Raw genomic sequence first — 10,496 nt, 5'->3', positions numbered from 1 at the left:
TTACTTTTTGTTAAGGTCGTAACTCAGTTGAATATGATTTTATGTTTTTGTTCTTCGGGATAAAAGTCCTTACCCTTGTTTAGACTACAATAGATGCGCAATCACAGACACTACAAATCCCGTGCATGATTTCAAGCTTTGCCCAAGCACATTCTTTCCAAAGGTGGAGAACGAATTAGGCAGTAGATCTTGGAAACGAACTCTCATGTGAGGAAGAATTCCGTGGCTACCTTAAATGGCATCCTGACATAGCAAGAACCGTAGTCTACTCTCCACCCATAACTGAGAGGGCTCGTTTAAAAGGTGTCTCGCCTCCCGAATTGCACTTGTAATACGAAAGACACTGGTGGGTAAACGTCATACAGGCATTTTAGGACAACTGGAACTCAAGCAGTGAGCAAGAGGAGTACAGAGCTGTCCTTACTACTACAGTCGAGTCGCACACATTTGTCTGCGAATTTACTGTCACAGTGGATAGCCTACTGACCTATCTGGATATAGCCTACTTCAGTCTTTCTCATAGCTTGGGAAGATTTACATGCAAAAGCTGGGGAAACGTGTTGGAAAAACCCAAGCTTTATCGCAAAGCTTTAAAGTTCTCGCCACAATAATTGGTAAGTTACATTCAAACGTTGGACTCATGTCAAACCTAAGAGTAGTCTATGTACATTGATGATTCTAAAGTTTTAATAGCCTACCTTTGAATAAAGGTTAGAAATTTGAGTGGGTTAGATTTGGACATGTAACTCTTATCTTTGTTATGTTTATAAAAGGCCACCTGGGGCACCTATTTGATAGCTGACATTGATACATTGTCTCACCGTTTGTTTTGGTTACATGCATTGCATTCAAATGGAGTTGTGCCAACTTCTAAGAGTTTCTAAATTATGCATCTACATGTAGCCAATTGACTTAATAATGAAATTGATATTGTCAATGGAATTGGTGTTATCTGCAGACAGTGAATGTGGTGTTTTTTATTGACCTATAGGATAGCTGATGACAGCACGCATCCATATGTTATGCAATTATAAGCCGACAACACAGCCTAGCCTACCTTCTATGTAGATGCCAAGTGCAGAGTCTGTGATATTATATCATTATCCAGACCGACCTTACAGTCAGCTGCAGCTGTACTCAGAGGGAAATTGCCGGTAGGCTAGCCTATTTTTCATTCGAAATGTGTTATAAACACCTTCAACAACAAATAGACAAGTTAAGGCTCCCCAAGTGCCTCCATTGACCACTGGATGGCGAGCGAGTATCTTGTTTTTATCAAGCTCCTATCATAAACTCTGTCAACATTTGCTCTACGTGGAATACATATTTCACACTTTACTATGTAGGCTACGATATTTACAGTAGTCAAAGCGGCCCGTTTTAAACGTTTCTCTTAAAGCTATGCAGCCCATGATTCGGTCAAAGTAAGCTTTTTCAGGATCGGCTTAAAACTGGTTGGAGAATACAGTTATTTTAAGTAACCTGATGTCTGTGACATTTAGGGGTTGACAGGTATAGCAGTTGCCCAAGTAGGGTATGTGAGTTTATGTTGCAGAAGAAATAGTATGTGCATTCAGAGAAGTCAGTGGATAAACATGCGGATAGTTTCACAGCAGTTGGCAATGCGCAATTACGCACAGAATGTGCTGTCGAAGTGAGTAGCCAATATTGRCACTTTTTCTTGTAAAGCTGATTGTAGGAATTGCATGACGTAGGAACCGAACCCTGTATATCTCCAGTGTACATTCTATCCCGAGAACATCTCAAAGAGCTGATGAAGAACCGCACTTCCTGAAGGGAATACCCCATCTAATGCGTAATTTGCATACCGTGCGCGATTTACTTTAATGGTTTTGGATGCAGCCAGATGAAGGAAGGAGATGACGTCAGCACTGTACTATTAGTAATGACGATGATACCCAACGTGTGTAACCTGAAGTTGCGCAACATTGTATAGTACATTTCGTGACATAGTTATAGGAAATGGACAATGTGGCAATTTAAGTGCATTGTGCAACCTACGTGCATTGTTGCCATTGTAGCCTGCATAACCTAGAATAAAACATAGTACTACATTTAAAGGCCTACCCACATAAATTATCTATGTAAGAATATGAGGTAGGATGTTTTCATTAATGCAGTCTTCGGTATTGGATTTGAAATTCCACCACATATAGAGTTATCTTCTGTGACTAATATATTATGAATGGCTAAAGTTGCCTGAGTGCTGGAACGATCCTATTGCTTGACACGCCAAGGCCTGGCCCCCTTCAAGCCGATTGGTTATTTGTGACAAAATGGTGTGGGAGAGGAAATGGGAGGCATCTGTTCGCCACGTGGGTGTAAATCTACTTTTGCCATTGGCTTAGATCAACTGCGTCTTCGAGAACTTCTCTTGTGGTTGGGTAGAATGTCTGCGGACTGTGAGTGTATTTTTTTTTATCGTTGTGGAAGTGAGCTACTTTGAGACAATGTTCATTGTRGATTTTCATTCGAGCTGCTGTGGTCATGGGTGCCCAGTGGATAGCTATACAATATTAATCTTACAACGCTTTTGCATTCTGTAGGTCTTGTATTTGGCTTCAAGGCAGCTTTCAGTCCCATGCATTTAAAACAATAATAAGGACAGAAAGCTATAGCCTGTGTTGCGCATGTTCTCTTAGAAAGGCAATAGTTATTTGCGTAGTTGATGGTCCGTGGCATATTCCCTGTGAAACAAATACTTGTATTGCTGCTTGGCATTCATTCACCTCTGAAGCGTTTAAAAACCTGGAACATTTGGAGTAGTCGTTGGAACCTCTCTTGAGCAAGTTGCATACACAAGAAAAGCGCAATAAAGCCTTTCTCTATAAGACTAGTTCTGGGAATATTCTCATGGTCGTATCAGAAGAGTGAGGACTCGGGTTTATTCAACCTCTCGGCACACAGAGAAAGGCACCAGGAGAGAGAGAGCCTCTTTCTCTCTTTTGAATGCAAGCAGTTTCTCTCTCTGAAAACAAGGGACACTGCGTAAAGGATCGGCTCTTTCTCTCCAACCCCGTTCAACTCGCATTGTCTCCCCCCTGACAACAGGCTATCGAATGGACCAACATCCTAGCGCCCGGAGCTGCACCAGCCGCGGGGCTCCGTCTTGCGAGGCCGTCCCGAGTGAACCCTCCATGAATTTGTATATCCATTCCACAACCGGCACACGCTTCGAGCTCGCTCTTCCCCTGGAGGAGACTGTGGAAGGACTGAAGAGAAGACTTTCTCAGAGACTCAAAGTACCAAAAGAAAGACTCGCCCTTCTACATAAAGAAACGTGAGTAGACTACATCTATAAACGTCAGTATATCCCACTGTCATACGGTATAACATATGTATACATTATATGGTATTTGCGATGTTCAAATCTCTGATGTCTACAGGAATATTTTGCATTTATTTAAACGGTAGAACATTGTGGAGATCAAGAATAGCATAGGTTGGGTATCAGCATTATATTCAAGGGAAGACGATATTGACCAGTGTTACCAGTATTGGAATTAGGCATGGAAACGCAAACTGGTCAGTCACGGTTTGGAGCCGTAGCCTATTGATGAGGAACTTGTGGTGCATACTTGTATTGATTCCTTCAGCGTTCATTATAAATACCATCACTGATTAAATATATTTGACAAATTATTAACAGCTAAGATTTATGCATTTGCTGAATGAAATGCATACGAGCAATGGTTCATGTTTACTTAATTTATATAGTTACCGTCTGACCATTGCATTTGATCTTAAATAAATACACAATTATGCTGATGCTTTGGGTTTAGAATCTAATTGATGCTATCGATATGCAAGTGGGGTGCGCCATTGTATTCCATGGTTAGTGTTATGTGAAGGTTAGGTGAAGACGAACGCAAGGCATCCCTCTAATTTCTCCCTTTTTCTCCCTTTGTTACACACAACTTTCTACAATCACCTTGCATACCAGCGAACGCATATTCACTGATTTCTGCTCACGTTTTATTACGAGGAAACCCTCTGGAGACAATCCCAAATGAATGGAGAGAACATAATTGCCATTTTGAAAAGGGGAGCTCTTGAGTATATGACGATAGTTTAACAACGCTTTACAATCGTGTGTTGCACATTTTTTATTTAAAGCAAACTGAAACTGTTTTAGTCGGTTTTCAATTGAGTCGGATTTTCGTGCGTTAAAAGACAATGTAAGAGCTGTGGTATGATAAGGGAGGTCTTTGTCACTTGATGCAAATCGCCCTGTCGCATTGTTTTTCTTTTAAATAACAACCATCCCACAACCCCCTAGAATAATCGCCTCCAAATCAAATCATCCCCTAAAACCGAGTACCTTTTTTAATCATCTCTCCAAATAGCTGGATTTAGGCGCTGCTGACTCCCTTTGTTCAGCTGGAGGTGACATTTAGTTCACACTGTACAATACAGTAGGATAGGCTTTTCACAAAGCAACTCTTCCACTAGCCTACTGCCATGGTTAAGAAGAGTGACGTTAAAGATACAATGCTAGTGGTCTATGTGATTACATTATCATTCATCAACCTGAACATGACATTAACTTTTTTCCACTTTTTTTTTTTTGACTTGATGAGGTCCTGAAAAGGACCACTCAGAGTGACAAATGAAATGGCTATCCAGTAAATAGGCGGAAGTGTTCCTAAATGCTGGAGTTAGTCAGTTAAAATGTCAGTTTGGCTGTAAACTAATATGGTGTTTTTTTCTCCCCCTCAGGCGTCTGAGTTCAGGAAAACTCCAGGACCTCGGGATCTCTGATGGGAGCAAGTTAACACTTGTACCTACAGTTGAAGCAGGCTTAATGGTAAGGATAATCAGACACCTCAACCGTGTGTGTTGTGCTATAAACCCAGGTGGGTTTTTTGGCCTCAAGATAATAAAAGTGTTATTAATATCAGGCAGGTTAATGTAGGTAATTAAGTCTGTGATGATCTCATCTCCTTCATATCTTTGAATGCACAAGCCTTTCTCCTTTGTCTACTAGGCTAGGCTTACAAGTAAATCATGTTTTTCTCCTTGTCCTTTCTTTGAAGTCTCAAGCATCAAGACCAGAACAGTCAGTGATGCAAGCTTTGGAGAGTTTAACAGAAACTCAGGTAAGAACTCTTTCAAGTAATTTTATTTAAGTGGCCTTCATGAATAGATCATTTAGTATACCTGCTTTAGAGATCATACAATTATTACATAATTGATTTGAAATCCTCCTGGTTTAATGTGAAACTTTAACAGGTTGCCCCTGGAAAAACATGGAGAATTATGTTTTAAAGTGAATGAGATCTGTTTGCATGTCAAGCTGGAGCAGTCAAAAATAGTTTAGAGAAGAGCTAAGATAAGAGTGAGGCTGCTGATGAACACAAGGCTCTTTCCATGTTTAATGTTAGCCTCTTAAACAAGCAAGCTGGCCACTGTGGATATTAAAACCAACACCCTCTGGTCTCCTGGCAACTTCTACGCTGTGTGTGTGTGTGTGTGTGTGTGTGTTCTTATACACATCTAGATGTGTATAAGAGACAGGTATAAAGCAGCCTCAAGTGTGTGTGTGTGTGTGTGTGTGTGTGTGTGTGTGTGTGTGTGTGTGTGTGTTGTGTGTGTTGTGTGTGTGTGGAGGCAAGCCCAGGCAAACCCCACCCAACTGATGAGAGTTGAGTCAAACCCCCATCCTTGCAATGCCCTGGCTGGCTCTCCCCTCACCATAGAGAGCTGCCTCCACGAAGCCACACAGATATGACTCAACTCAAAACAGAAATTAAATTGACAGATGGGCGTTGAGTACATAGTGCCCGTGAACTTGATGTACCTTTGTGGAACTGTTGAAATACAGTAAGAATATGAGTCAGTGGTTTGGTGTGAGTCACTGATATGATAAGTAGTGAAAGTAAAGGGATCAGGTCTGATCTCACCTCCTCAACCTCACAGCGGGTGAGAAAGTCGATGGCACTGACAACAGCGATGACGTACTGTCTCAGCAGCTGACTTACTCCAGGGTGTGTTGTTAAGTCTGTGATGCACATAGTTGCAGTAAAAATATGTTACTAATGTTAGATAAGACCTTGTCATAAAATGGACAGTAGCACACCTATATTTGGTGGTTGTGTGAATGTGTTATTGAAGTAGCAAGTTTACTTCCTACTAACGTCAAGATAATGAAGTTTGAGGACAGAAAACAGGTACTGGTAAAACACATAGTAGCAAGTCAAAACCTCAGTGTGGCTTCTCTCCCGCTGATATTTTTCACTGGAAATCCTGGCGTTAGTGTGTGTGTGAGCTCAGCGCCTAGCCTGCCTGCTCACAGCACAGCGGTGACGACAGATGAGTGAGTGTGTTTGTGTGGGTGGGTGGGTGGGAGTTGGGTGTGCTGGAAGCACGCCTTTCTCATCATGCGGTACGCCTTTGCTGGGCGGCCCACACTGACTTCTGTTTTCCACTAGTCAAGGCTTTCCCATAATTCAACAGTGCCAACCTCAAACAGTCTCTACCCTGACTTGCCTCAGCTCTGTATTCAAGGCCTATCGGCCTCGCCTCTCCTCCTCTCGAGGGCGGAGAGGGGGGGGGGGGGGGGGCAGGCAGGCAACAGGATAGGGCATATACAGCAGTTAAGACCTATAGATAGTCATTTTGAGTCACTTTGGTATGACTTTCTTCTTCATCAAGCGCGCCTCTTGTCTCCAAGACTTTACTGTAAGAATGTGAGCTGGTGGAACTATTGCCTGGTGAGTCATTCAATGGGCTCATATGCACAGACAAGAATGAAAGCCCAGTCAAATAAGAATGCCAGTATAAAACTGATCTGATGTGTTTCTATCAGGGAGAATTGATTCCTGCTTTATAATTCATGACGCGGAAAGGGACGATATAGATTGGGGAGAGATTACAGATACCGGGTAAGATAAAAAAATAGGAACACAAGCTTTCCCATTCGCTTCCTCCTCCAACTTGGGGGCTATCAAAAATCAATCAATGCACTGAGCTCTTAGAAGTGTCTGATAGGTTAACAGATACCCCCCGTATTCCAAAATAGCCAGGCTAGTGGTTGGTTGGTAACATTCGGAAAATTGGTAGCTTAAGCTTCTCCCTCCCTCACCCTCTTCCCTCCCCCCAAATATGTGTGGTCTGGTCGGGGTTGGAGATCAGGTAATGTGCCAGGAAGTCCAGTGTGTTCATAGAAGCCCAGCTTATAACATTTACATTTTACATTTAAGTCATTTAGCTGACGCTCTTATCCAGAGCGACTTACAATTTGGAAAGTTCATACATATTCATCCTGGTCCCCCCGTGGGGAATGAACCCACAACCCTGGCGTTGCAAGCGCCATGCTCTACCAACTGAGCCACACGACAGTTCTAGTCTGCTTCTAGAGGAGTACTCAGCACCCTGCCCAGTCGGGTGGCTTCCCGGGAGAGATCTATTTCAGACTTCGTGGAGTAGGATAGAAAGTGTTTTATGGAAAGGAAGGCCAATTATCGGAACTCATCCATGGCCCTATCATTTGAATGTGCTGTGGTTTGCAAGTTTCGTTCTCTGCCTAATGCCTGCCCGCTGCCTCCAGTAGGCTCCTGCTATATTCAGACGGTGACAGAATAGGCTGGCCTCTATCAAGGGCACTGGCTCCCTTAATTCTTCTTCTTGGCTTTTCCAGGCGAATTTTCTCCTGACATCTAATCTGCATTAAGCCACCACCTCCTGACAGTCCATCAAGACTGGGCTGGTTTTCTCCCTCTGTCTGCCCGAGATAGACTTAGGCTGAGCTGAGCCTGGGATTGTGTCTCTGTGGAGCAAACTGTATTTAAGAGGCTTTCTTCTGTTGATGAAAGAATGAGAAAATGCCCCTTCGAGCTTGAACTCAGACAGAGTATAGTGATGTAATGTCTGTGTATGAGAAATATGGTAGGTCGATGAAGAGTAATGTTTACCATGGCTGGTTATAGTCAGCTTCATTAGCTGCTATTGCTTGATGTTGTTTTAGTTTGGAAAATAAGGATTGTCCAGTCCTTTGTATGTTATAGTGAGTGTTTGCTCATTGATGCTTGTATGAAACCAAGCCCCCTAACCTAACCATCCCCCACACACTGCCCTTCCCCCACCTCACCCTTTTGTTCCACTTTTGAAGCATAAACCCCAGTCAAATCCACAAAACCTGCCTAGCTGACCGACCCTCCAATACAAAACAATGGCCGAGAGTCAAGCTTTAGGTTTAGGTCTCCCCGATGACTGTTTTCCACATAGGCTGGAGCCAATTGAGTGAAACAGTGCTACGAGGCCATTTCAAAATCAATGTATAGCCCAGCTGGAAGGATAGGAGGGAGGAGAAGATTGCCATGTTGTCCTGGAGGAAGTACATATATTGTCTTTGGGGAGGCGATGTCTTGACCAGGTCCCTGAGGAGTACATTCTTACATTTCTGTTCTACGTTTTCTCACTTCCTCCTCCCAACACCCTCCTCCACCAGCCAACGCTGGTCTCTGAATAAGACCCAGCATTGTTATTGTGTCTGAAAACGGACAGATGCAAATAGTGGGATCTAACAATATATGAGTAACCTCTGGGTCACCCATCTTGTCATTTCCAGTCACTGCACTCCCCCAGGGAGCATGCCGGGCCGGGCCAGGCAGGGGGAATGCAGGGCCGGGCCAGGCAGGGGTTAATGCAGGGCCGGGCCGGGCCAGGCAGGGAGCATGCCGCGGCCGGGCCAGGCAGGGGAATGCAGGGCCGGGCCAGGCAGAGGATTGCAGGGCCGCGGCCAGCAGGGGGAATGCAGGGCCGGGCAGGCAGGGGGAATGCAGGGCCGGGCCAGGCAGGGGGAATGCAGGGCCGGGCCAGGCAGGGGGAATGCAGGGCCGGGCCAGGCAGGGGGAATGCCGGGCCGGGCCAGGCAGGGGGAATGCAGGGCCGGGCCAGGCAGGGGTAATGCAGGGCCGGGCCAGGCAGGGGGAATGCAGGGCTGGAGGGAGGTATAGATGGCCTTGCTGAGTCACGCCATTCGTTTTAAGGTGTTGCGGCATGTTGTGTACAGGTTGTTCTGAACCACAGAGGGAGGATGTTTGGAAGGACAGGCGTGACTCAAAGATAAGGAGATGGGCAGAAGGAGGGTGGGTGATAAGGAGGAGGAGGGGAAAGGTCACCAGGAGGTAGAGGAGTGTTCTGTGTGTTGGTGGTGGAGCGTTGCTATCGCAGGTTGCTCTGTCTGATAAGGCCTTGTCTTGTCACAGCTCTATTAACTATATGGTCCATTCATGTTATAGTCATATTTTACTGTTCTTTTCTAGATAAGGTATTAGAAGTACATCTGAAAATGTGTGTGTGTGTGTGATGTGCTCGTGCGTGTGTGTGTGCACATGTGTATGTGTCTGTTTGTGCCTGTGTGTGTGTACGATACTGCTCAATGCAATTGGTCAATATGTTTATTTTTCCAGACCCCTGCCCAATACTCACCTTATCAAGATGGTAGTTAATCAGCCAGTCAGACACTACTGGAAATCATTGTTCTTTAATTGTATTGAGGATTCGGGAGTGGATGGAATTGAAAAATGACTGAGTCACCATGTCAATATGAGAGCATCAGCCCATCTATAAAACCAGCCTGCTGTCTTCCTACTTCAAATCAACGTTTTTTATATGCAGGCAGGAGTCTGGCCTTTAAAATTGTAATTTCTCCTCGTAAATGAAGGCTATTAATTCGGAGCTGAATGTATAAATCTAATTGTATATTGACTGATTGAAAGACAATAGTGAAAAGAGGGACTATTTGTTTCTGTTCCCTATAAATCCTAGCCTGAGAACGCATGAATAAGCTGGTGGAGTGCCTCTGCACCTGTGTAATCTCTTTGTGATTCAGACAGGCACATAGAGGAGGAGGGGTGTCAAGGTGTGTTTGAGAAATGGGGGAGATGGATTTGCTGATATTTTCTTTGTCCTATTGTGCGTGTGCATTTAAAAAYAAAATTGTGTGTGTGTTCCTGTATGTGGGGGACAGTAAGAGCGAAAGAGCTCTTGAGCGTGTGTCCGGTGAAAATATACTGTAGTGTGTGTATTATGTCGTGACAATCATTGTTTTTCATCGGCTGGCCACCTTTGTGCTTCAAGTGCTCCTGCAGCATGGTGATCGTGACTGACTGGGCTAGTGTCTGGGAGGCGGTGGAGGCCATGAATATCTTGTTAGATAAAACAGATAGCCCAGATAGCCCATCTCCCTGTGTGCAAAGAATACACACAAACCCTACCGGCTACCACATCTCAGCGCTGTGGAAAAATAACGAATGGGGTTTCAATCTACTCCAAATGTTGTTTTATTCATCTACACTGCTTTCATTTATCTGTCCTGTTGTAGAGCCAGCGTGTGGTTAAGCCTGGCCCTCGTTCTCTCTCTGTCTCCCCCTCTTATCACAGAGACTCGGTCGGGAATGTATTCATCAGTTGGAATCATAGGCCTTGTGCAGTGGTGTTGCACCATCTTTGATCGCCTAGAGAATGGAGAG

The 10,496-nt window shown here is 44.3% G+C and overlaps 1 protein-coding gene across 1 annotated transcript in view; it reads left to right on the top strand.

Annotated features, from left to right (window-relative positions):
- Positions 1–313: 313 nt before the first annotated feature.
- Positions 314–10,496, top strand: part of midn (midnolin) — a 29,721-nt gene continuing 19,538 nt past the window's right edge. Inside the window, exons 1-4 of the mRNA XM_023970975.2 lie at positions 314–614; positions 3,073–3,301; positions 4,741–4,828; positions 5,058–5,120. Of these exons, the coding sequence (XP_023826743.1) occupies positions 539–614; positions 3,073–3,301; positions 4,741–4,828; positions 5,058–5,120 (456 nt within the window). The 5' untranslated portion in view covers positions 314–538. The remainder of the gene's footprint in view (positions 615–3,072; positions 3,302–4,740; positions 4,829–5,057; positions 5,121–10,496) is intronic.

The sequence above is a fragment of the Salvelinus sp. IW2-2015 genome, linkage group LG26 (genome assembly GCF_002910315.2).
Source record: "Salvelinus sp. IW2-2015 linkage group LG26, ASM291031v2, whole genome shotgun sequence".
NCBI classification, from domain to species: domain Eukaryota; kingdom Metazoa; phylum Chordata; class Actinopteri; order Salmoniformes; family Salmonidae; genus Salvelinus; species Salvelinus sp. IW2-2015.
Note: the sequence above shows the minus strand (reverse complement) of the source record. Positions and strands in the feature narration are given on the sequence as shown.